We start from the raw sequence: 26,807 nt of genomic DNA on the forward strand, positions 1-26,807 counted from the left end.
TGTGTCTCAGAGCTCTTATTTTAAATCCCGACCGGATCTGTTGACATTAGGGGGGAGTTGGAGGGGCAAACCTGAAATCTTGGAAAACGCTTAGAGTGGAAGAATTGCGATCTGAATGAAATTTCATATTTAGAAGGAAATTTCATATTTAGAGCTCCAATTTTAAATCCTGACCGGTATTAAGCCTCTGATTTTCCTTTTAAATAAATCTATTCATTCTTAGAATTTTGCTAGAGCTCATGTCATATGAGCTATTGGCTCTACTGACCTCGTTACAAGTGTCGTATGAGCTCTTACCTCTTGTTCAGTTTAGAAACATCCTCTAATTAGCCTGTCCATGAGCGAGTGGCCAGCTCTCAAAGAAATATAAGGAAGTGTTGAATCTTGTGGTGCCAGAAATGCGTGGAGTGATAATTCTCTTAGAAGAAAACAATATGAGAATTGACAATTGACTCTTCTGAAACGTCTTTTTTCGATGGATTCAAAATAAAAAACAATGTTGCATTATAAATGTAACTGAGAAAATTGTTCTCAGTGTATGTGGCTGTGTAATAGAGTGTCAGTAACATGTTTTTATCGTTCATTCTATGCATTTTTTTCCGAAGCTAATTTGAATAAAATTGGTGGGGGAGGGTTGACGATTTTATATTAGGCAGACTGAAGTTTCAATATATTGACTATGCAAGAGAAGAAAAAAGTGTCTACAAAATTATTATTTGAACAAGAAAGGAAAATGATAAGTTTTCCTAATATTTATTTATTATTGTATCATAACACATTCAAATCATAATTTGACTTACTAGACCATCCGCCCTCAAAGGTCGTTTTGGGGCCTCTTCGTTTGCAATGTTACCAGTATGGCGTCTGTAAAAGTATCTATCTTTATCCAGGTGAAGTTGTGACAAGTGGAGCGTTATCTCTCGTTCCCTTTGGGGACAACCTCTGGGGCAAGAACCATGTACGTGATCATCAAAGAATATTTTAGAGTTAGGTTTATTGCTAAACTGGAGTGGGTCTGAATCTTCTTACCACCTTTTTATACATATTAAATTCCACCAATCTGACTTGAAGATAATGGAGCTTTTCGCTTTTGAAAATTTGTATTTTGCCCAGAGACCTCCTGGATCCCAGGAGGGCTGGATCCCAGCAGTCGTGTAAGTTTCAGACCCAATTCCTTCCCCATAGATGCTAACAGAATCCGTTGCAATTTTCCAAAATATAGCTGGGAGTAGAAGGCTAGAAATCTGCTGAATTCTTATCTGATTGAAAAATCGTTAAATATTGAGCCATAAACACTTTCCAAGTTTTTTTTTTTCGTCGAAGAGTGAAAACTTAATAAATTATTGGGTTAGATCGGTAGCAAGGATTTGCCACATAATTGAGAATGAAACCGGGAGAGCTGAAAACAGCCGATGGAAAATCTGGCTATTCTGGCTTCAGGTTTCTAGTTTTTGGTTTATTACAAAATGACAACAGTTTTCACTTTGTCAGATACGACATTCCGCATATATTCCGTTGGTAAAATGGCTCCTTCAGGTTTTTCAATCTAACCATGATTCTGGTTGCTTCAAAATTTTACATTGAACCAAAAGTATAATGAGGTACTTTTTTTCAGGGACATTTTATCGAAGTTCAAGTTACCAATGGAGAACTTTACAGAACAAAAATCCATTGCTATTTTTTGGACCAGACGCGCGTGGTTAAGCCACTGCCTCAGGAGAAAAATTATCATATTTTTTATCAGATGCTTGCCGGTCTTACCTCAGAGGAAAGAGGTTAGTAAATATTTAGCTGTTAGACCATCGTCATATTTTAGTTGTTAAGAGCAGTAGCCTTTTTAAAGGACATTCCTTTAAAAAGATAAAACATTCCTATTGCTGTCTTAGCGTGCCTTCCACCAGATCGATCTAAAATCGTGACTTCTGAATATCTTCATTGATGTCTTGGATGTCTACGTGACTGAACAATTCACACTACTAAATAAATGTGAAAAATCATTCTATAATTCTATGTTAGTGGATATTGTTCTTTGATAGCAGTAAATTGTTTCAATTATCAGTTTTAAGCGAAGATTAAGAATTTCTTGATGGTATCTAGAAAAACATGTTTCTATGATCATAGTTCGTTCTCCTAGCAGTATTTCCCCTAATATGGGTTATTATGTGTATACTAACAGTAGAGTCTGTCGGAAGTAAGTCATAAGCAAGAAAAAACCGTAAGTAAGGACCACCGGAAAAAAAAATTCACCTTTCCTCTTAAGTCAAAATAGAAGCTCTTTATCCCCTTAACACAAATTTTGAAACCCATTATGCCCACCACCCAAAAAAATCCCGAAAGTTTTAACTCCATCTCTCGGCTGAGAGACAAAACCAGATAGACTAACTTTCTTCTCTAGCTAGTTTTTTTATGCTCTTCGAAATAACTATAAAAATTATTTTCAATGTATTCGTTAGAATGTTCTTAGACAGATTCTCAGAAAATTTTCTAGTTAAAGTAATATTATTGGTTACAATTTTGTTAGTAAAAAATTCACATTTAAGATAGTATGTGCTTTAGTGCATAATATAGCACAAGGTCGCTCTTTAATCCACTATCATGAAGAATTTGATTAAATAAAAAAAAACAGTTTTTTCTTTACTGAAAGTAAGGAGCGACATTAAAACTTAAAAGGAACAGAAATTACTCCGTATATGAAAGGGGCTGCTCCCTCCTCAACGCCCCACTCTTTACGCTATCAAACTTAACTCTTTCTCTCAACTCTACTTTTCAAAACAGTAAAAAACTTTAGCGTAAAGAGTGGGGAGTTGAGGAGGGAACATCCCCTTTCATATTCGGAGTAATTTCTGTTCATTTTAAGTTTTAATGTCGCTCCTTACTTTCAGTTAAAAAAAAAACTTTTTTTTTTTAAATTTAATTTCTGAACGTGTGTGAATTAATGAATATTGGTATTTGGTTCTCCGCACATGAATAATTAAAATGAAATGTGCATATTAACTTTTTTTGGCTGAATGACATTCACTTGGTCTTGATCGGAAGATTTCGAGAAAAAAGAGGTGGAGGAGGAGGCCTAGTTGCCCTCCAATCTTTTGATTACTTAAAAAGGTAACTATAACATTTAATTTTTGACGAACGTTTTTATTAGTAAAAAATACACGTAACTTAAGAATTAACTTACGTAACGAACTTCTACATTCGTATATTTTTATTAACATATGAGGGGGTTTCCCCCTTGTTAATACCTCGCTCTTTACACTAAAGCTTAAATTTTGTCCCAATTCTTTAAGAATGACCCCTGAATCACAAAGACCGTAGAATAAATAGTTGAAATTACAAAAACACTTTAGCGTAAAGAGCGATGTATTTAGGAAGAGATGAACCCCTCCTATGCTTAATAATTTCTGTTCGTCTTAGGTTTTAATGTTACTCCTTACTTTTAGTTGAAAAAACTTTTTCATATTTGTTTTTTCATTGTTTTTTGTTTTAAATAATACTAGAAAATCCGATGCTCCCTTCATGGAAATTCTCTTCCCCCATGAGAAATTCCTCCATGGAAAGATACTCCCACATAAACTAATATGAATGAGTAAATAAATCTTAAAACAAGTGAAACTTAAATTGAATATGCGAATCCAGCTTCAAATAAACAAAAATGTCTACAAAGAAGAGTTTGGGTTTTGTCTCCTTCTTTCACTGCAAAAGTCTAAAACCTACTGCGTTATTGGCGCTTTACTGAAAACTATATGTGTCTTGAACAGTCTTGAAAAGTACAAATAAAATCAAACTGAATGTTGAAAATATAATGCTATTAATTGTTGAAAGATCACCAGTTCAAGATTTTATTTCCTTGTAATTTTATTTTCATTTTCAATGCTGCAATAGCTGGAAAAGAAATAAATTGCAATATAATTCGTTTTCAGTGAAGCACCAATGACGTAGTAGGCTTTAGATTTTTACAGCTAAGCAAGGGGGCAGTATCCGAACACTTGTTTGTAGTGAAGGTATATTTGTCTTGAACAGAATTGGAAAAAACAAATAAAATTAGACTAAATATTTGAAATATAATGATATTATTTATTGAAAGCTCATCAGTTTAAAATTTAATTTTACTGTAATTTGTATGTTTATTTTCAATGTTGTAATAAGAACAAAAGAAAATTTTTTATATTTAATTTCTGAACGTTTTTGAATCAATGCATGTTTTGATTTTGGCTCTTCGCAGAGGAATAATTAAAACGCAATTTTCATATTTATTCTTTTTGGCTACATGGCTTTCTCATAATTTTGATCGAATGATTTTGAGAAAAAAAGCAGGGGAGGAAGCCTAGTTGCCCTCCGATTTTCGGTTAATTAAAAAGGCAACTAGAACTTATAATTTTTTTTTAATCTTTTTATTAGTAAAAGATATACGTAACTTATAAATTAGCTTACGTAAAGAACTTTTATATTCTCGTGTTTTTATTACATATACAAGGGGGTTCTCCCCCTCGTCAGTACCTCGCTCTTTACACTAAAGCTTAAATTTTGTCCCAATTCATTAAGAATGGCCCCTGAATCACAAAAGCCGTAGAATAGATAGTTGAAATTACTAATAGCGTAACGAGAGAGGTACTAGGAGGAGTTGAGCCCCTCATATGGGTAATAATTGATATTTGTTTTAAGTTTTAATGCTGCCCCTTACTTCCAGCTGAAAAAAAACGTTTTCATATTTATTTTTTCATTGTTTTTTTAAGTAATGCTAGTAAATCCTGCGCTCCCTTCATGGAAATTTTCTTCCCCCATGAAAAATTCCTCGATGGAAAGTTCCCCCAGTAGGCTATATCCCCCTCTTCTCAACCCCTCCCCCCAACCAAAAAATCGTCCTGAAAACGCCTGTACAATTCCCAATAACCATTACTATATGTAAGCACTGGTCGAAGTTTGTAACTTGTAGCCCCTCCCACGGGGACTGTGGAAGAGTAAGTCGTCTCCGAAGACATAGTTATAAGGTTTTTTGACTACGCTGAATAAAATGGCTATCTCAGAATTTTTATCCGTTGACTTTGGGAAAATAATTAGCGTGGGAGGGGGCCTAGGTGCCCTCCAATTTTTTTGGTCACTGAAAAAGGGCGCTAGAACTTTTCATTTCCGTTAGAATGAGCCCTCTTGCAACATTCTAGGACAACTGGGTCGATACGATCACCCCTGGGAAAAAAACAAACAAAAAAACAAACAAACAAATAAACACGCATCCGTGATCTGCCTTCTGGCAAAAAATACAAAATTCCACATTTTTGTAGATAGGAGCTTGAAACTTCTACAGTAGGGGTTCTCTGATACGCTGAATCTGATGGTGTAATTTTCGTTAAGATTCTATGACTTTTAAGGGGTGTTTCTCCCTATTTTCTAAAATAGTGCAAATTTTCTGCGTAATAATTTTTGTTCGTTTTAAGTTTTAATGCTGCTCCTTACTTTCAGTAGAAAAAGCTTTTCATATTTATTTTGTCATTGTTTTTTCAAAAAATGCTAGAAAATTATGCGCCCCCTTCATTGGAATTCTATTCCCCCATGAGAAGTTTCTCCACGGAAATATCCTCCCACGTAACCCCTACCCCTCAACTCTCCCCCCTAAACCAAAAACTCCCCTGAAAACGTCTGTACACTTCCCAGTAACCATTACTATATGTAAACACAGGTCAAAGTTTGTAACTTGCAGCCCCTCCCACGGGGACTGCGGGGGAGTAAGTCGTCCCTAAAGACATAGTTATTAGGTTTTTTGAAAATGGCGAATAAAATGGATATCTTGAAATTTTGATCCGGTGACTTTGGGGAAAAATTAGCGTGGAAGGGGCCTAGGGGCCCTCCAATTTTTTGGTCACTTAAAAAGGGCTTTTAATTTCTGTTAGAATGAGCCCTCTCAAGACATTCTAGGACCACTGAGTCGATACGATCACCCCTGGGAAAAAAACAAATAAACACGCATCCTTGATCTGTCTTCTGGCAAAAAATGCGAAATTCCACATTTTTGTATATAGGAGTTTGAAACTTCTACAATAAGGTTTTCCTTATTGTGTAAGGAAAATTATGCAAATTTCCTATTTGCATAATTTTGCTAATTTGCCTAACGCTATTTGCCTAAACGCTGTATCATTAACAGTATCTCATTTTAGAAGTCGATAAACAGAGCAAAAAGAGTTACCTTTAAGTGAGAGCCGAGCCTCCCTATTGCATCCAAGTGTATTCAACCTGTGTATAAACAAAAAGACTTACCTTTAAGTGAGAACCGAGCCTCCCTATTGCATCCAAGTGTAGTACAATCCAAACTGTGTAAAGTCGGCCTAAAAGACTTTCCTGCGTATCACTGAGCAGTGCACTTTCTCAAAGAGGGCCTACAATTTGCCAATTCCACAATAAATAATCCTCCAAAAATTTCAGTCCCATTTTGCAAAACTTATTTCAGTAATTGCAAGTTTCTTCGTAATAGCACATTTAATTCAAAGCAGTAGCTAGCTCAGATCATGAACAATGTGAAAAGATAATCCGGTTAGTTTATATGTTGTAACCTTGAAAACTAGTTCAGTACTAGTTCAGTATTCCAATATTTAGTTCAATGAATGAACCTTTTTAGCTTCTAAAATGTTAGCTTTTATCACTCAGTCTTGGCTGAACTTTTCTTTAAGAAGTAATGATGCCAAGGCTGTATTGTTTATTATTTTATTTGCTGAAGACGGCCCTCAGAATTAGGGCCGAAATATTCAAGTAGGTTTTGTTGGTTCACTGTCTTGGGAAAGAAGTCCTCATTATTCTCTCTTCTGTGGTTGTAACATAAAGAAATATGCTAAGAAAACAATTCTTAATCAGTAATATGCAGAATAGTTATAGTTAACACATTTTCTGGGGGAAACCCTTTATCTCCACCTCTTTCCTTGTTTTTCCAGTTTTTCGAAGAAATTCATGAATTTCTTAGAACCTATATGTTTATAGAGTATGTAACCCCACCCCCGTAATGTGCAAATATACACCCAGAATTGTATTCTGAATCTCAATATAACATTTGTTTGCGTCACAAATGAACTTAACCCCCATATTATCCATATGGTGGATACCCGGGGAGCGGTAGTAAATCCCATATTATATAGGAGCTTGTTTTAAGTTGTAATGCTGCTTCTTAATTTTGTTTGAAAAAAATGATATTTAAAATTTAATTTTACTATTTGTCCTTGTAAATCATCTTTTTTCTATCTAAACATGATACGAGCTTCCGTTTTAGACACTCCTGTTTATTTGCTAAAGCATAAAGTTTAGTAAGTTTTTAATTAATTAAATTAAGAACTGGGCCCTAAGAATGTGATTCCTTTAGGTCTGCCTGAAATGCAAAAATATTTTTTTTTCAATTTGTTCTGCATAAATTTTCTTAGGGGCTTTTTTCCTGGTGTTTATACTTTATTTGAAAATTCAAAAAAGTATCGTTTACAATGTTTCAAACAGTTCGTGGTAACGAACTGTAGTAAGGAGCGACCCGGCTCAATAGTAACCAAAACTCTAAAAAATTGAATTTTGATATCAATGGCTACATCAACAGAATCGCATTTTAATGCTGGTTTTAAATATATAAGTTTCATTAACTTTAGTCATACCCATCAAAAGTTACGAGCCTGAGAAAATTTGCCTTAATTAAGAAAATAGGGAAAAACACCCCCTAAAAGTCGTAGAATCTTAACGAAAATGACACCATCAGATTCACCATATCAGAGAACCATACTGTAGAAGTTTCAAGCTCCTATCTACAAAAATGTGGAATTTTGTATTTTTTGCCAGAAGACAAATCACGGGTGCGTGTTTATTTGTTTTTTTTTTTTTTTTTTCTTTTTTCTTTTTCTCAGGGGTCATCGTATCGACCAAGTGGTCCTAGAATGCCGCAAGAGGGCTCATTCTAACGGAAATGAAAAGTTCTAGTGCCTTTTTAGGTGACCAAAAAATTGGAGGGCATCTAGGTCCCCTCCCACGATCATTTTTTTCCCAAAGTCAACGGATCAAAATTTTGAGATAGCCATTTTGTTCAGCATAGTCGAAAACCATAATAACTATGTATTGGGGATGATTTACTCCCCCACAATCCCTGGGGGAGGTGCTGCAAGTTACAAACTTTGACCAGTGTTTACATATAGCAATGGTTATTGGGAAGTGTACAGACGTTTTCAGGGGGATTTTATTTTGTTTTAGGGATGGGGCTGAGGGGAGGGGGCTATGTCGGAGGATCTTTCCTTGGAGGAATCTGTCATGGGGGAAGAAAAATTCAAGGAAAAGGGCGCATGGTTTTCTAGCATTACTATAAGAAAACAATGAAAAATAAACATCAAAACGTTTTTTCAAATGAAAGGAAGGAGTAGCATTGAAACCTAAAACGAACAGAGATTATTACGCATATGAGGGGTTCTAAAAATACTTTAGCATAAAGAGCGAGGTATTTGGGAGGAGATAAATACCTCGCTCTTTCTGCTAAAGTATTTTTAGTAATTTCAACTATTTATTCTACGGCCTTTCTGATTCAGGGGTCATTCTTAAAGAATTGGGACAAAACTTAAGATTTAGTGTAAAGAGCGAGGTATTAAAGAGGATACAAACCCCCTCGTATGCATAATAAAAATATAAGATTATGAAAGTTTGTTACGTAAGTTGATAATTTATAAGTTACGTATATTTTTCAATAATAAAAACGTTCGTTAAGAATTAGAAGTTCTACTTGCCTTTTTAAGCAACCGAAAAATTGGAGGGCAACTAGGCCTCCTTCTCCACCCCTTATTTCTCAAAATCGTCTGATCAAAACTAAGAGAAAGCCATTTAGCCAAAAAAAGAATTAATATACAAATTTCATTTTAATAATTTATGTGCGGAGAGCCAAAACCAAACATGCATTAATTCGAAAACGTTCAGAAATTAAATAAAAAAAACTAATTTTTTAGCTGAAAGTAAGGAGCGACATTAAAACTTAAAACGAACAGAAATTACTCCGTATATAAAATGGGTTGTCCCCTCCGCAATCCCTCGCTCTTTACGCTAAAGTTTGACTGTTTGCCAAAATTCTACTTTTTAAAACAATTAAAAGCTTTAGCGTAAAGAGCGAGGGATTGCGGAGGGGACAACCCATTTTATATACGGAGTAATTTCTGTTCGTTTTAAGTTTTAATGTCGCTCCTTACTTTCAGCTAAAAAATTAGTTTTTTTATTTAATTTCTACTGTTTACAATGTAATTGTTTACAGTGTAGTTCGAAATTTGAAAAATTATTTTGAAAAAAAAAACCAACAAAGTTCCTCCTAAATTTCAAGAAAAACATATCCCACCGACTACATTTTTGCTAATTCGCATTAATAAGGATTCATTTGAAAAATGTTGCTTTTTTAACCAAAAAGTCATATATTTAGCAAAAAATGAGTATCTTGCCATCAAAAATTCTTATGATAGTTTTCGGCTTACTTCATACTAACCCCAAAAATGTAAGTAAGTAAACCTCAGAAAGATCCTGAGGTTTCAAGTTCTATTCAAATTCAACTCGTAATTTCCTATATTTCTTATATACCTTCCTTTTTTGTGCTTGCTACACTTGGCTAAAGTTTCAAGTACCAGTTGGCTACGTATATTGAACTCTGAAATGTTTTCAGTAAAGCGCTACGTGATCTGAAAGACAAAATCATACTATTCTTTAAGAAGAAACATTTAAGCTGCATTTTGCCATTTAGCATAATTTTTTATGTTCCTTCGAAGGGTCTTCATGGGGACCCTTTGTTGCTTAACAACAAAAATTCAGTTTTATCCTAATCAACACGTTAGCACTTTTCCTGAGAGAGACTTTTAACAAAATTAAATATAAAAAAAGTTTTTAACGGAAAGTAAGGAGCGACATTAAAACTTAAAACTTACTAAAACTTAAAAACTATTAAAACTTCAACAGAAATTACTTCGTATATAAAAGACGCTGCTTCCTCATCAACGCCCTGCTCTTTACGCTAAAGTTTGACTCTTTCTCTTAACTCTACTTTTTTAAAACAGTAAAAAACTTTAGACTTTCAATTTCTAATCATTTGAGTCTCCTCCAATGTTTATACGACCACCTCTTCCATAAAAACCTTTTGTGCCCCAGTGGCAAAGTAGTATGTCGACAACGATCTTTTTGTATCTTATCGTTGGACTATTTCAAACAAACTGGGTATCTCGAAATTTTCATTTGATACATTTGGGGAAAAGAGGCTGTTTGTGTCAAGGGTAGGGGTTGGATACCCTCCATTAGCTTTTGACTCATAAAAAGTTAACTAGGAACTTCAATTTCCAATCAAATGAGCCATCTTCGAAGTTTACACGACCACCCCTTTACATAAGAATCTTATACGCCTCATAACTTAAAACAATTGCCCCTGGGAGGTTGTTTCTACCCTGGTGTTTTTGTTATCTGATGTTGGGACTATTTTAAAAAATGTTTATCTAAAAATTTGCATCGGATAGATTTGGGGGAAAAGGGCTAGGGGTAGGGGGCTAGTTGCGTTCGGATCTCTTTTTACTCTTATAACGTAAACTAGAACTTTCAATTTCTAATCAAATGAGCCACCTTCGAAGTTTATACAGCCACCCCTTACATAAAAACCTTATACACCTCCAGGGCATAACTTAAAACACATGCACCCGGGCTCTGGGGGTTGTGTCGACCCCAGAGTTTTCGTTATCTGATGTCTGAACTATTTTAAAAAAAGCTATCTCAAAATTTCTATCCGATGGATTTGAGGAAAAAGGGGCTAGGGGGGCTAGTGGCCCTTGAATCTCTTGACTGTTAAAGAGTGAACTAGAACCTTCAATTTCCAATCAAATGGGTCCCCTCCGAAGTTTATACGAGCATCCCTTCCGTAAGAACCTTATATGCCCCCAGAGCATAACTTAGAACGCCTGCCCCCGGGCCCTGAGAGCTTGTGTTGACACCAGAGTTTTATTATCTGACCTATTTTTAACAAATGGCTATTTTTTAACAAAATGGCTATCTCAAAATTTTTATCGGATGCGTTTTGGTAAAAAGGGTGTGGAAGAGCAAGTTCGCCCTCAGATCTCTTTTGACTCTTAAGAAGTGAACTAGGACTTTCAGTTTCCAGTCAAATGAGCCCTCTCTGAAATTTATACGAGCATCCCTTTCATAAGAGTCATATATGCTCCATGGACATACCTTGCAATGCCTACCCCTCGCCCTAGGGGGGTTGGGTTGACACCAGAGTTTTTCTTATCTGACCTATTTTTAACAAATGGCTATTTTTTGACAAAATAGCTATCTCAAAATTTTTATTGGATGGGTTTGGGGAAAAAAGGGTGTGGGGGGTCGACTTGCCATCAGATCTCTTTTGACTCCTTAAAAGTGAGCTAAAACTTTCAATTTCCAATCAAATGAGCCCTCTCTGAAGGTTATACGAGAATCCTTTCCATAAGAATCATAAATGCCCCACGGCAATAACTTACAACGTCTGCCCCTGGGCAGTTGTTTTGACACCGGGGTTTTTGTTATCTGACCTTTGAACTATTATCAACAAAATAGATATCTCAAAATTTTTATTGGATGTATTTGGGGAATAGGGGGCGTCGGGGGCTAGTTGCCCTCTAATCCCTTTTGACTCTTGAGAAGTGAACTAGAACTTTCAATTTACAATCAAATGAGGCGTCTCAGTAGTTTATACGAGCATCCCTTCCATAAGAACCATATATGTTCCCCCCTCGAAGAATAACGCCTGTCTCCAGGTCCTGTGGGGCTGCTTCGACACAGGATTTTTCTTATATGACATTTTAACTATTTTTAACAAAATGAACTATCTCAAGAAAATTTCGGATGAGTTGCCCTTGGATGTCTTTTGACTCTTAAAAAGTGAATTAGAACTTTCATTTTCCAATCAAATGAGCTCTCTCTAAAGTTTATTCGAGCATCCCTTTCATAATACCATTTACACCCCCAGGAAATAACATACAACGCCTGCCCCCTGTGCCCTGGGGGGGGGGGGGGGGTTGTGTCGACACCAAAGTTTTTGTTGTCTAATTTTTGAACTATTTTTAAAATGGCAATCTCAAAATTTGTATCGGATGCGTTTGGGGGAAAAGTGTGTGAAGGGGGGGGGGCGGATAGTTGCCCTCCGATCTCTTTTTACTGCTAAAAAGTGAATTAGAACTCTCAATTTCCATTCAAATGAGCCCTCTATGAAGTTTATGCGAGCATCCCTTTCAAAAGAACCATATATTCCCACAGGGCATTACTTAGGACGGCTGCCCCCGGGCCCTGGGGGGTTGTTTACTTATCTGACCTTTGAACTTTTTTTCATCATAATGGCTATATCAAAATGTTTATCGGATGCATTTGGAGAAAAGGGGGCGTAGGGGGCTAGTTGCCCTCCAATTTCTTTTGAATCTCAAAAGCTGAACTAGAACTTTTAATTTCAAATCAAATGAGCTTTCTCTGTAGTTTATACGAGCATTTCTTCTATAAGAACAATATATGCCCCAAGAGCATAACTTACAACGCCTGCTCTGGGCCCAGGGGGGTTGTGTTGACGGAATTTTCGTTATATGATCTTTGAACTATTTTAAAAAAATAGCTATTTCGAAGTTCTTATCTTACTTACTTAGTTATTTAGATCCTCCTACGCCTGGGGTGCATAGGCACTGACGGCTGACCTCCAATTTGACCGACCTTGTGCCAAAGACCAAAGTTCGTTCAGAGTGTTTTGGAGACTCGTTGCCTCTTTCTCCAGGGATAAACCAACTTTGCTGCGTTGTCTTCCACTTCTAAATTCTTATCGGATTGGTTTGAGGAAAAATAGAGTGGGGGGATCTAGTTGCCCTGCAATATTTTTTACTACTGCTGCTACTAATAACAATTCACCGCAGCACCAAGCCGCATACACAAATAAAAACAAAAAGTGATGAAATTCTTAAGAGGATACACAAGCTAAAACACTCCTATCTATGTAAAATGAATTAAAAATGGCCAGGAAAATCTTTAAAGGTTGCATTCACATTGAATTCATTATAGAAGTGTGAAAGAATGATTGAACCACATGACATAGATCTTGCAGATCATTAAAGAACATAAAAGCAAGTATGCAACCAGGTGAGAAATATCTCTAGAAGGATTGCTGAGCATTATGAGGAGGTAATAGCTGCATAAGCCAAACTAAATCCTATAGAATCAGAGTTATGCCTCAGATTCAATTACCCTGCTGGTGCAAAATGGATGTAAAATTTATTATCCCCAAGCAATGGCAAATTCTGCTAGTGATAATTTGCCCCTATTTTCGTACTTTTTGATAGATCTTCACCTCCAGACCTCCCAAAATACGGCATTTTCGTTGAAATATCATCTGAGATATGGGATATACATTTATTAAGAAAAGAAAACAAATACTATTTGCCATTCGCCTGCCAAGAAAGACAATAAGCTTGTAAGGGCAAGCAAGGTTATCACCTTCAGCTAATTAAAACCACGTTCATATCACGCTACTCAATACAAAAGAAACTCAAATGATGAAGGAAGAAAGGAAAAAAAGAGAGAGGAAAAAGACAAGAAGAAGGGAGAAAAAAAATTGACAGAAAAAAATTAACAGCAAATAAATCAGGGAAATGCCTTGAATAGAATGACAACCTGGAACGGGCCTTACATCAAAATTACTCATGAGATAAAAGAAACTTTTTTACCCGTGACTTGAAAGCCGGAAGACTAGGCACATTTTTCACACCCTCGGGCAAAATATTCCAAACACAGGGACCATAATGGCGAATCACAAAAGATGCCCGAGTAGTACTCCTAAACTCATGAGTTAAGTTATCAGCTTTTCTTGTATTATGATCATGACGGTCTCTGTTAAAAGTAAAAAGATTTTCAAAGGCAGGGGTTAGCAGGCGATTCAAATATTTATACGAGAAAATCGCAACTTGGTAATCTCGAATTTGGGATACATCCATTAACTTATTCTTTTTAAAATGCTCATGAGCAGGTACATCATCAGAATCATAAAATTCCGATAATAATTTTACAGCTCTATTCAGAAGTTTTTGTACTCTTTTGAGACATGTTACAAAATTACTTGCCCATATAGAGAATCCGTAGCTAATATATGGACAAAATATGGAAAAATAAATCATTTTTAGAATCTTTTTTGGGACTAGATTTTTAATCCTTGCATCACCCCAAGACCTCTGCTTAATTTTTCAGCTATAGCATTTGAATGGTTTTTCCACGACAGGTTTTCATCAATTGAAAACCCCAAATATTTCGTTGTTGCTACTCTTTTTATCACATTTCCTCGAACCATGATTTGATAATTGCCAACACTTGACGAAAGTCTAGAGAATATCATGAAAAAAGTTTTAGAAAAGTTTAGGGTTAACAAATTTTGTTGAGAAAAAGTTAGAAATTCAGAGACAGCATCATGAATTTTATTATACAAAACAATAAGCGAAAGCGCAGCTAGAAAGAGCAAAGTGTCATCTGCAAACAGGATGACACCAGCCTCCGACAGGTAATGTTTCATTCGATCAATAAAAATGATAAAAAGGAGGGGTCCCAGGACTGACACTTGTGGGACCCCGGATTCTATTTTCTTTTTTGAAGATAAAAATGATCCATACTGTACTATCTGATACCGGTCGTGTAGATATGATGAAAACCACTCAAGGCTTGAACCTCTCACCCAAATTGAGGCAAGAGCTTGAATAAGCCCTGAGTGGTCCACCGTATTGAACGCTTTTCTCATCCAAAAACACAGCTGCAGGTATAAGACCAGCTTCAAATGCATCATTAAACCAATCAACCAATTTCAGAACTGCCATATCTGTAGATAGCCCTTTTCTGAACCCAAATTGGTTTTCCATTAGAATTTTTTTTTTCAATATAACAACTTAACTGGGCATGTACAGCTTTCTCGTATAACTTAGAGAAAAATGGGAGATTAGATATAGGTCTTCGATTCGATGGGTCATCTTTTTTCCCTCCTTTATGAAGAGGGGCCACTCTTGCAATTTTTAGTGCTTGCAGGAAGACTCCAAGATCCAGAGAAAGTTTGATGAGGTGCGTCAAGATAGGTAAGACACTCGTTTTTGCGGTTTTTATGAGTTTCAGTGAAAACTCATCCATCCCACTAGAGCTCGACTTCATCGTAGCCAGGAATTGTGCCACTTCCCGTTCCAAACATCTTGCAAATTCAAAGGAATTCTCACTTGCAGGCTGTCTTTCAAAAACAGATCCAAAACTCACAGATGTGCGTAAGTTAGCCCGCGCTTGATCGCAAAGTCTTTTCCCTTCATTTGAAAAATAATCACACAAAAATTCAGCTATGGTATAGAATCAGTAAGACGACCTTCTGTCGTCTCCATGGCTCTCGCCTCCTCTCTACTGTGAAAATTACCCACAAGTTTATTTATTGTTTTCCATGTATTTTTCATATTCCCTTGATTTTCATGAAATTCATTTTGGAAATGAAGTTTCTGAGCTTTCCGTCTTACTGAATTTAAAATATTCCGAAATTTTTGAATTTTATAAAATTATCATTTGAACGATCCTTTAAATAATTCACATAAAGTCGTTTTTCTGCTTTATTGAAACTAGAATGGTTTCTTAGGAAAATTTCTATTAGGGTTGATTCTTCGTAAAGGACATGTTTCATTCATTTCCTTAGTCACTATCTCACTGAAGAGGTCATATGCTGCATTTGGACACTTTTCCTCTATTACACGCGAAAAATTCATTTCATCCATCTTATTTGCAAAACTGTTTAGGTTTTTACTTTTCATTTCACGGTAAAGCGATGCCCTTGCACTATCATTAGAGTTAAAAGCCACTTTAAAACCTGAACCCAAACTCATTATTTGGACCAGACGGCATACACTTTTAACTTCTTAAAGAGAGAAAACCCACTGTTATAGATGGTGTATGTTTTAGAAAATTGGTAAGAATCAATCCAAAGCCAATGCTATTTTTTATGCAAGATCTCTTTCGACTCTTAAAAAGTGAACTATAACTTTCAATTTCCAATCAAATGAGCCCTCTTTGAGCTTTATAAGAGTATTCCTTCCATAAGAACCATATATGCCCCCAGGGCATAACTTACAACACCTGCCCCCAGGCCCTAGGGGGTTGTGTCGACACCGGAGTTTTTGTTATATGATCTTTGAACTATTTTTAAAAATATGCCTATCTCAAACTTTTTTCGGATGCATTTAGGGAAAAAGGACGAGGGAGGGGGCTAGTTGCCTTCCGATCACTTTTGACTCTTAAAAAGGACACTAGAACTTCTGATTTAGAATCGAATGAGCCCCTTCTGAAGTTTATGTGACGACCCCTTCCATATGAAGTGCCTCTGGGGAAAAAAAAGAAATAATAGAACATTGGGGTCGCATGGCCTTTACTATAGGCAACGCTATAGCGTTGCCTCTGGTCAGGTTTTTTTTTCTGTCTGAACCAAAAAGGTTAGCAAGAGGATTCAGTACCTTAAAGGATTACGATATATCGTTCATTATCAAAAATTTTAGTTTATGCAGTCAAACTGTCTAGAGCTGATTGAGTAGTCTTGCTTTAACTTATAGAGCTTGAATAAGAAATCCGAATAAACAACATAAAACTAAGAGCCGGCAGCTACTTTCCCAGAAATCTTAGAAAAACCATTCAATTTCTTCCGTTTAATGCTTGAGATAGAGATATTCATGTTTAATGAACTTGTATTATTAGAAAGTGTGAATTTTGTTTTTTCGATTAAACCAGCAGAGCTTTCTTTTTCAAGTACAGGAAAGGGAACACCCTAAATAAATGTTCTAGCATACCTATATGCAAAAAATTAAAAACAAGCTCAAAGGAGTAATCATTGATTAATTTGACAGCTTTGAGAATTCCCCGTTTTGCAACCCACATGTATTAAGAACCTGGCCAACAGAGGATTCATATTATTCATGCTGTATGCACATTGAAGAGACAGGGCTTTGGTGTGTTTTCTTTATTTTATGCTAGCTTCTCGTTAGCTTTTTGAACTGTTGACACAATAAGATATAACATAAATTTTTGTCAAGATTACTCTGGGTGTTCCCCGTGTTGCTGAAAAATTGGCTTCAACATTTGAAAACATTTTATTAAATGTTTAAGATTATTATATCTATGGAAAGTCTTAATATCGAACTATTACTTTAATTTAATTTCCCTTTTTAGTGCGACTGAAGCTTGAAGGCTATAATCTACATAATTTGAAGTATTTAAACCAAGGTGACCTCAAGCAGAATGAAGTTGAAGATGCTAAACGATTTCAGGCATGGAAGGCGTGCTTAGGCAGGTTTTATTTTTCTTTTCTTTTTTTTTTTCGCCCTACTGAAGGCAAAAGTGTTACTTCCACCAAAATGGGAACAAGATATCTTTTTAATAAAGTTTTATTTTCATTACAACTTTAAAAACAAAATAATACTCAATTTTATAGAGAAAAAGAATGTTACCTCAATATAAATGAATTTTGACAAGTATTTTTGTCTATTTTCTTCTGTCTAGTTTCAAAAAGGCAGTATTTGAAGCAATCTGTTTAGTTCCCCAAAATATTGGTTAAACTTTATTACTAGACATAAATTCAAATTCACTTACAAACTGTTAGCTCTAGCACCCTAGTGAGGGACGGTGCAGATTAGTGAGTTCCCAACTACCCTTCTAATGCCTCTCATAGCCACAAATGCCATCGAACTAAAGTCTAGAAATGCCTCCAAAGACAAAATAATGAGCACAACCCGAGGGGCAATGGTGCAAAGTTATAAAGTTAGTTTATTTGAAAACAGAGGCTTTGAAATTAAGCGACGAAAAATTTTACCTTTTTGAAATCAAAATAACCCAAAGGCTGTGTAAAAGGGCGCCTCAAATAGAAATATCTTCTAACTGTGTAGCGTCACATATAAATCGACATGTTGAACTTCTTTTGATCCATGGTAATTATTCTGAGATAATTTAGTGAATAGTCCTAAATGATTGAACATGAATCATTAAAATGAAGTTACAAGTGGAAATTTTAGGAATTATTGCTTTGGCGTTAACCCCTTTGCAAAAAGACTCAGGACTAGGTACTGGGAATTTCAACCCTTACAATTTTATCGACCTTCATCGATCTCTTCGCTGCTAGCTACGGCTGGGAACTTTGTCCTCGGTTTCCGTCATCCTAAGTGGATTTTTCAGATTTTTTAGTGACTCAATTTTTGGTAATTAAAAAAAAAATTCTTTTCATTGGTCTTAGATTATTCTTTGAAATTTCCATCTTTCTAGCATGAATAGGCCGATGATTCTGGCGTCAGAACAGTCAGTATTACAATAACTAGAAAAAACAAGAAAAAAAGCAGGAAACAACGCTAACATGCATCCAGGAAGCCATGGATCGAGTTTTCAGACTATTCGTAAAGAGGACAGGCCAAGAAAGACCAAAGTCGGAATTAGACATACTTAATAATTTTGATTTTAGAACAAATATTCTCATTAAAAGACAGGAACCTACTTTAGGGCAAAGGCTATGCTAGCTTAAGCCGTTTCTCAATCTAATCTTAAACTATGCTAGCTTATTCATAATTGACTAAACTAATTTTTTGTGCCTAGTTTTTACTGGTTTTTACTGGTTAGACTAACTTTTGTACCTAAATTTTACTGGTTTTCACTGTTGAGAAGTTGATGCAATTTATTTTTCCTAAATAAACGCCACTTTTTAAAACCAGAGTTATGTATTTCAAAACCAACCGTGTAACCTGTTTGAAGCAGACATAAAAAGCAGAAAAAAAATGTGCCGTGTACTCGCTTTTGAGGATCGGAGAAAATGTTTGTCCCCCATCCCTAGAACAAAGTTTGAGATCACCTAGACTCCCTATCTTCCTACAGAACAACTCTCCCTGTAAGGTTTACCTGTAAATTATGAGAATATCCATTTACAAAGAGAAAAGACCCCCTCCCTTCCTCTTTAAACGAGTTCTTTACCCTTGTGTAGAATGTGTGGTGTGTAGAATGGTCAGATAAATGATTTTTTTTTTCTATCTATAATTGCAACGTTTAACTGAAAAGGGATACATTTTCAGTATTTTACTTTTGACTAAAGACAAAAAGTCCATCGTTGGATTCGAGCCCATATCCTAAGATAAGTAGTAGTATGCTCTTTATTCCGAGCTAATTTTTCAATTTATAATTCAATTTTAACTGAAAAGGGATACATAGTCAGAGCGCCAGATTTTGTATCGTTCACCCACCCATGCTGGAAGGTACAAAAATGCTGAGGACGGATCCTAGGGTAGTCGACCATGCTGAAAACGAATATCGTAGGGCGCATGTTCGCCGTTGGGGCGTTTCTGAGATATAGGCCAAAACGCCAAATTTTGCCTATAACTAAGTGTGACGATTCAGGATTTTTTTGCGACTTATTGGGATGAGCAATCTGGCGTAATGTTATTTCAATCGAAAGAAGAGATCTAGATCTACAAGAATATGATTTTTAAATTGAAAAAAAAACACCATTTTTTTCTCTATTTACTGCAGTTTCAAAATAAGTGCTGTAAAATTCAACAAATATCTCAAAGAAAAGCTAAAAAATCGAAATTTCTTCAAGGTAACAATTTTTTTTTCATATTCGAAAAAAAATTGCATTCAATTCCGTACAATTTGAGCTAAAAACATATATACTATTTTTATTTTTAAAAGGTCTGCGATTTTTTTTTTTGTAGTGTCACTGAAATGATCACTAGCCGTATCGTGAAAAGGGACATAGGCTAATATTTTTTTTTTTCTTCAAAGGGTAGGAATACTTCAAACTTTTTCGTTTAAAATTTGTAACTTTTACTTAAAAATAAAAATAGGTTTGAAAAGTGTTGACTAAAAAAAGTTTGTTTTTTTTTTTTTTTTTAGAATGGACGAATTTGTTTTCTGGTGTACTAAGGCGTCTGCAATTACCTTTTTGGGACCTGATTTGCCAGTAATACGACTGAGCTATTTACTACATAAAAGAATTCTGCTTCACAGACGGATTCAGTCGGCGCATTGGAGTTGTCTTACTCGGCCTGCCCGTAAAATTGGGTAATAGTAACTGATTAGGGACCTGTTGTAATTAAAAGTAAAAGGTATCAAATAAAATTTTCACAAATATTCCTCATTTTCTTCTTCCGAGAATTCAGATGGGGCAAGGTCAGACTTTCTGCATGCCCTCCTCGTTCCGCGGCAGGAGCATAAGCTGCAGCATCCTTTCATTTTTGAGCAGCTACAGTCTTTCCTGCATCTTCCACTTTTGCATCTGCAGTAATATTCCAGGCTTGATGCTTCTTTACAGTTTGAGACGACCGCATCTACTCCCCCTTCAGCCATCTTCCATCCAAGGAGAAGTGGATCTGGAATGCTCGGCCGAGCCTGTACTGATGACAAGATTATCCATGTAGCGAATATGGCTCTTCGTATGCATGGCTCGAAGGTGTTGTCAGAAGATGGAAGTCTTTTCACATCTTGTTTCTGGCACCGAATGCAAGCCCTTACACTGGCCAGTGAATTGAATCCGGCCTGTTTACCGTATTGTTTACAATGACCAGGGATATGGATAGGTCGTAAAATTCTCTAAACGCGTCGACTGAAAGCTTTCCTTCTGCATCCTTGATCTGCTCCGTCACAGACACCATTTTTGAGGCAAAAGTCGGAGACACCGCGGTGTTTAAGAAAGAAGCTTTCCCAGCGCCGAAGATAAAATTCCTTGTGTCACAACCTGGCAGACAGTGCACGAACGGTAACATAATCTGCTCCTCTTTGGACAAGTGGACTCCATCCGCCGGCTCGTGTACTGGGATAATGTAAGTCGGGAACTTCAAGAAAAGTTCGCTCAGTCCTTCAGTTTGAAGCTCTTCAAAAAAATGAACACAGGCTACTGCCACGTCTGTGTCGTTGGCATGCAAAACGATGCTACGATGCTACAAGCGTAACGGTTAGCGTACTTGACATGTGTCATAAGGCGTTGGTCAGCCTCTTCGTGGCTGGAGGTCAAGCATTCCTCGTAGTAACAGTGTTCTGGTAAAGTTGGACAGCAGCCACGCTTGACCAGAGACACTTTGAATCTCTCCTAGAACCCACCTGAGAGAAAAATGTTGAGTGCGTTCGGAAGCTGATCACTCATCTGCTCCCAGGTTTCATACAAAATTTCGAGGAGCCGGCTTTTAGACGCTGAGCTTACAAGTACGGCATCCCATTCTTCAATTGTGCTAAGAGCGGAAATCTGGAGGTTTTTCCCTTTCCCTCGTCCGAGTCAGCATGCTGATTTCAAGGAGATCAAATCTCCGGTGTCTGTAAGCTTCCCAAACAGCCCGTCGTACCGATTTGCGACAATGTGGACTTCAGGAATACCCACTGGAAGATAATTCAGCAATGATAGAAGCAATCTTTCCGCGAAGGATTTGACTGTTTCAAACCTGGCAGGCCGATATGACCTTATCTTGGACATTAGGTCAATGATATGTACTGTAGCTGATGTTGTTTCTTTGGATTTCACAGTGGCCAGCCAAGATGAAAGTCCTCCTTTTTTTCTTAGCCAGTTCAACAGCACAGCTTTGTTTCCCGCCCTAATTTTTCAGCCAGAGGATGTCTTGGTTGATTGTTGCGGAAGATGTTCAAAAATGGATGGAGGGAAAAGAAGAATATCTTTTGTGAGGATCTTTGCAACGACTTTCTCCTTTTCTTCGCCGTAGCTCAATTGAGCAGTAATGATTCTCTTCAAGGCTGTTACTTCAGAGCTCAGGAGATCGGTTTTAGGGACACCATTCACTTTCTGAGTTTTTTCCTCTGAAGGGAAAGTTCGGAGTACAACCTTTTTCACATCGTCTTTCCTGTTGCACAGAAAGTCCTCAACTACCTCTTTTCCTTTTGTGGCTGCGCAAGTAATATCAGAAACAATCTTCTCATCGTCCACGACTTCTGACGTAACAATATTCACTAGGTCGAAGTCCACTCTGCTGAACGGATTGCCACATGTAGTGAAAATGTCTCGAACTCTATCTCGTGAAAGTTGTAATCCCGTCGTCGTCGACTGATTGTCTTCGTGATATTTCAATGTCTCTGTGGATAAGTTGAATACTTACAGGAAACCATTGCTGATGGCAGCGGAAATCGGTAAGGTAAGAATCCAAGCTTCAGTCTGTCTCTTATCCATTTATTCTCCTATTATTCTGGCCGTCGTCTTTGCATCCCTGTTCACTGTACATTCCAGTATCTGATCGAAACAGGTGGCCGTAAACCTGGTATGCGTTCTCTTCACTGCGGAGTATCCTTTCATGAGCCTTCTGTGTACATCAGGAAAGGTTTATGGTAAACTTCGCATGTCATATAGGTACTGTATGAGACATCTTGTGTACTGAGGATGGTCAGCCACCACCAAGTATGGCAACATCCGAGCAGTTGTTGTCAAATGAGACTCCCAGTCACAGTCTCGTTCAGCATGATTGAATTGCATCGCTATTTCCAGTATTTCTAAGAACTACCACCAGAAAGCAAACGTGGGTGACGCATTTCGAAGGGTTTCGAAGGCATTCATTATGGGAGCCAAAGTGATTAAGGTATAGTTTGCCTTCTGAAGTGCAATTCGCGCGTTAGCACCGTTTGCCAATGAAGTCCTGAATAACTTAATGGCACTACCCAGCTGTTCCAGACGGGATAAGTCTTCTTGTGCTTCGGAGTAATACTCTTCCAAGGACTCCCAGTAGAGGGCTAGCAAGACCTCGTAGAGTATGCAGTAGGCACTGATATCTTGGTAGTAGCCTTTCCCTTGAAATGCCTTTTCGCATGTACCAGGTAGCAGCGGCTTTGCCCGTACTATAATCTCTTTGAGTCCGGAGCTGTCCATTGTCTTACCAACTGCCTTGAGTTAGTTGAGCAGGAGGTGGAAGCCGGGTATTTACTTTTCACTCCCTGTGCTAGCTGATAAATGAAGAGATCTTGCTTGACCACCGTGTCTCACATCCGACAGCTTTACTTATCGCCGTGAACGTTCGCAGAGATTTTTCGACTGTTGCATGGTTGTTTGGTGCTTCATGAAGGAAAAGCAAGATATTAGATTAAATATTGACAAATCAATTTCAAATCACAGATGTTCCATTTGACAAGCATTTTCACTAGAACTGGAAGTTCCAATACTAAATCTGATTGATCAATGTAATATGCCTTTTTATCAGTCCTTATAAATCTAAACTAGTCAGTATCACCTAGTTTCTTGTGATATTTAATTTTGTAAATTACTTTCATTAAGTCTCTTACTTCTGCAAAAATAATTACACTCATTTTTCCAGCCACCTTTACAACACCAAAAGTGATTTTAAAAATTCTATTTCTTTAAAGATTATTTTTTGATCTTCCAAATTTGTATCATGTTCTTCAATATCATCCATCAGCAAATCGGTATTTGCGTCAGAATCACATGTTGAATCAACCTGAAGTAACTGTTTTTTTTTTATCTTGGCCTACCTGACTCACTTTTCTTTTTCATCTTCTGCTTATTAATTTCTTCTGCTTAGCTTATCAATCAACTCCCCGCTAGGTAGCGGGTAGCGTGTTATTGATAGCTAGGTAGCTGGTTACTAAACAAAATTCACATTATCGGGTACACTCGCTAAAAAAGTTGCAGACCCCCCAGATATAATAATTTAAACTTTTTTCTTAGCTCAGTGTCTTTGGAATTAAACGGGTTTTCTTTTTTAATATAAAAAAAAAATACTTTATCTTGAAAAAATTTCGAGTTTTTAGCTTTTCTGTTAGAAATTTGTTGACAAAAATCTGACTTTTTTAAAACTGCAGTGAAAAGTGTACTAATTTTTTATTTTTTTTTACAAATAAAAATCATATTCATGTAGCCACAAGTCTCTTCTTTCTATTGATGTAAGGGTACACTGGATTCGACCAATCTTATCTGTAAAAAAAAATTAGAATCATCGAACCCCATTATAGGTAAAATTTGGTGTTTTTGGCCTATATTTCCGAAACACCGCAATGGCGAACATGCGCCCTACGATATTCGTTTTCAGCATGGTCGACTACCATGGGATCCACCCTTAATATTTTTGTACCTTCCGGCATGGGTACTAATCGAAATAAGCGAGATACAGAATCTGGCGCTCTGACTATATTAGTATGTATAAAATAAACAGATTTTATCTAGAGATTTGGATACTTCCAATTATAAAAAGCATGATCATATTGGCTAACTAACTGCTTTGAACTTCTAAAACAAACATTGACAGAAGAGCATTTCAGGCGTCCTCGGAATTCCATCCCAAGATGTGTTAAGAGTGCTGGCAGTGGTTCTTTTACTCGGAAATATTCGATTCTCCGAGCACCGAACTAGTGACTCTGGTTGTTCTTCTAGTGATCCAGAAATACAGTCAGTTGCTTCACTTTTGGGAATTGGGTCTGATCTTCTGTTCAGGGGGCTTACAACCCGAACTCATTCCGTGAGAGGGCAGCTGGTCAAGTCAATGTGCGATGCCAATATGGTAAGTCACTTTATTTTAAATGACATCGTGGATGTTAACATTATTAAATCCAGAAAATCAAAGAAAATGAGCGTAGTGATACGAAAAGTGATACTATAATTCTTGAATTAGCAGCATAACCTTGCTTTCTAGATATCTTGTTTGTCATTTAATTTCGAATTAAACATATTCAGTGTTTACTTAAACCACCCAATACAAAAATTACAATTAAAACCACCATTGTGGATTTATACTATTCACCTTATATTCCACTTTAACGCTTCATATAAAATTTAAAATACTCGACAGTTTGCCATAAATTTCATATTTAATTTGTTTTTTTATATTTGTTTTAAAAAGTGTCGTAAAATCTATGTACCATATTTGATGAAAAAGTTTTCTTGCTGACCAGATGATTATGTCTGATTTATCATGAGACTTTTAAACACCTGTAAAACTGTGTTTTTCGTGTTGTATATATATATATATATATATATATATATATATATATATATATATATATATATATATATATATATATATATATATATATATATATATATATATATATATATATATATATATATATATATATATATATATATATATATATATGTTACCGTGAATGCCCGAAAACTGGTTAATGTCGACATTCTTCGGTGAGTGTCCGGAATTCCTTTTTTACTCTGCTTGGATTCAATTAGCCTTACGAGTCAGCTATTTCAGTCTTACGCAAGCTATGACGGTAAAATTTAAAGTTAGGTTTGGCTAGGTTTGGTTAAATTTGGTTATAAGTATCAGAAATGTGCTCAAAAAACTAACTTAACCTAACCTAGCCTACCAAACCTGATCTAACCTAACCTAATCTGTCATCATCAAACCTTGAATTAAACTCAAAAGGTTGACTGACAACGATGACTCAATCCAAGGAGAAAAAAAGGTATGTTTTTAGACATTGACCAGTGAATGCTGACATTCAGGAATATCGGACATTCACAGTAACACATATGTATTTTTATACTAATATTATTCATATATATTTATTTTTATATTTATGCGTTTATATAGTTTAGTTTAACTATTGGAACTACTTAACTGCCAACATTCTAAAATAATCAGACTTCAGACTGTTATTTCACAAAATACATATCACAAAATAACCCAGGACTAAACAAACATACCATTTGGCCAAGATGTATTATTAATAGTTACATATGATATTTTAGTATAATCGAGTTAGTATAATGTCTATATTAGTTTTTCACTTAAATGATGCCAGCATCTTGAAGTCTGCAGTGAATTAAGAAATGAAAATAAGCATGTTACTTCTAAACCAGGATAAAATTTTTTAATGAAATGCTATTGGTCAGAGAAATTGTTAAAATAGGAGGAACCAGAGGCATTGCAATACCTGTTGCTCGAATGAATATTGCGAATTCAAAAAACTTGCTAAAATATCCGTTTCATGTCTGATTTAATATTAAATAAAAAAACAAGTTTTTTTAACTGAAAGTAAGGAGCGACATTAAAACTTAAAACGAACAGAAATTACTTCGTATATGAAAGAGGCTGCTTCCTCATGATGAGCCCAGACAACAAAACCGCTCTTTACGCTAAAGTTTGACTCTTTCTCTCAATTCTTCTTTTTAAAACAGTAAAAAACTTTAGCGTAAAGAGCGGGGCGTTCATGAGGAAGCAGCCTCTTTTTGGTTAATTTTTTTGGTTAATTAACCTTTTTTGGTTAATTAAAAGGGCAACTAGAACTTTTAATTTCTTACGAATATTTTCATTAGTAAAAGATTTACGTAACTTATAAATTAGCTTACGTAAATAACTTTGTATTCTCATATTTTTATTACATATATGAGGGGGCTCGCCCCCTTGTCAGATCCTCGCTCTTTACACTAAAGCTTAAATTTTGTCCCAATTCATTAAGAATGACCCCAGAATCACAAAAGCCGTAGAATAGATAGTTGAAATTACTAAAAATGCTTTAGCGTAAAGAGCGAGGTATTAGGAGGAGGGGAGCCCCTCATATGGTTAATGATTTCTGTTTGTTTTAAGTTTTAATGCTGTTCCTTACTTCCAGCTGAAAGAACGTTTTCATATTTATTTTTTCATTGTTTTTTTTTAATAATGCTAGTAAATCCTGCGCTCCCTTCATGGAGATTTTCTTCCCCCATGACAAATTATCGATGGAAAGTTCCCCCAGCATATCCCCCTCTTCTCAACCCCTCCCCCAACCAAAAAAATCTTCCTGAAAACACATGTACATTTCCCAATAACCATTACTATATGTAAGCACAGGTCAAAGTTTGTAACTTGTTACCCCTC

The 26,807-nt window shown here is 36.2% G+C and overlaps 1 protein-coding gene across 1 annotated transcript in view; it reads left to right on the forward strand.

Moving 5' to 3' along the window:
• Positions 1-26,807, forward strand: part of LOC136039807 (unconventional myosin-IXa-like) — a gene marked incomplete in the record, with an annotated part of 112,307 nt that overhangs the window by 59,880 nt on the left and 25,620 nt on the right. The window contains 3 exon segments of the mRNA XM_065723707.1: positions 1,616-1,775; positions 17,188-17,304; positions 24,256-24,494. Coding sequence (XP_065579779.1) covers positions 1,616-1,775; positions 17,188-17,304; positions 24,256-24,494 — 516 coding nt within the window.

This window comes from Artemia franciscana, chromosome 20 (assembly GCF_032884065.1).
Source record: "Artemia franciscana chromosome 20, ASM3288406v1, whole genome shotgun sequence".
NCBI classification, from domain to species: domain Eukaryota; kingdom Metazoa; phylum Arthropoda; class Branchiopoda; order Anostraca; family Artemiidae; genus Artemia; species Artemia franciscana.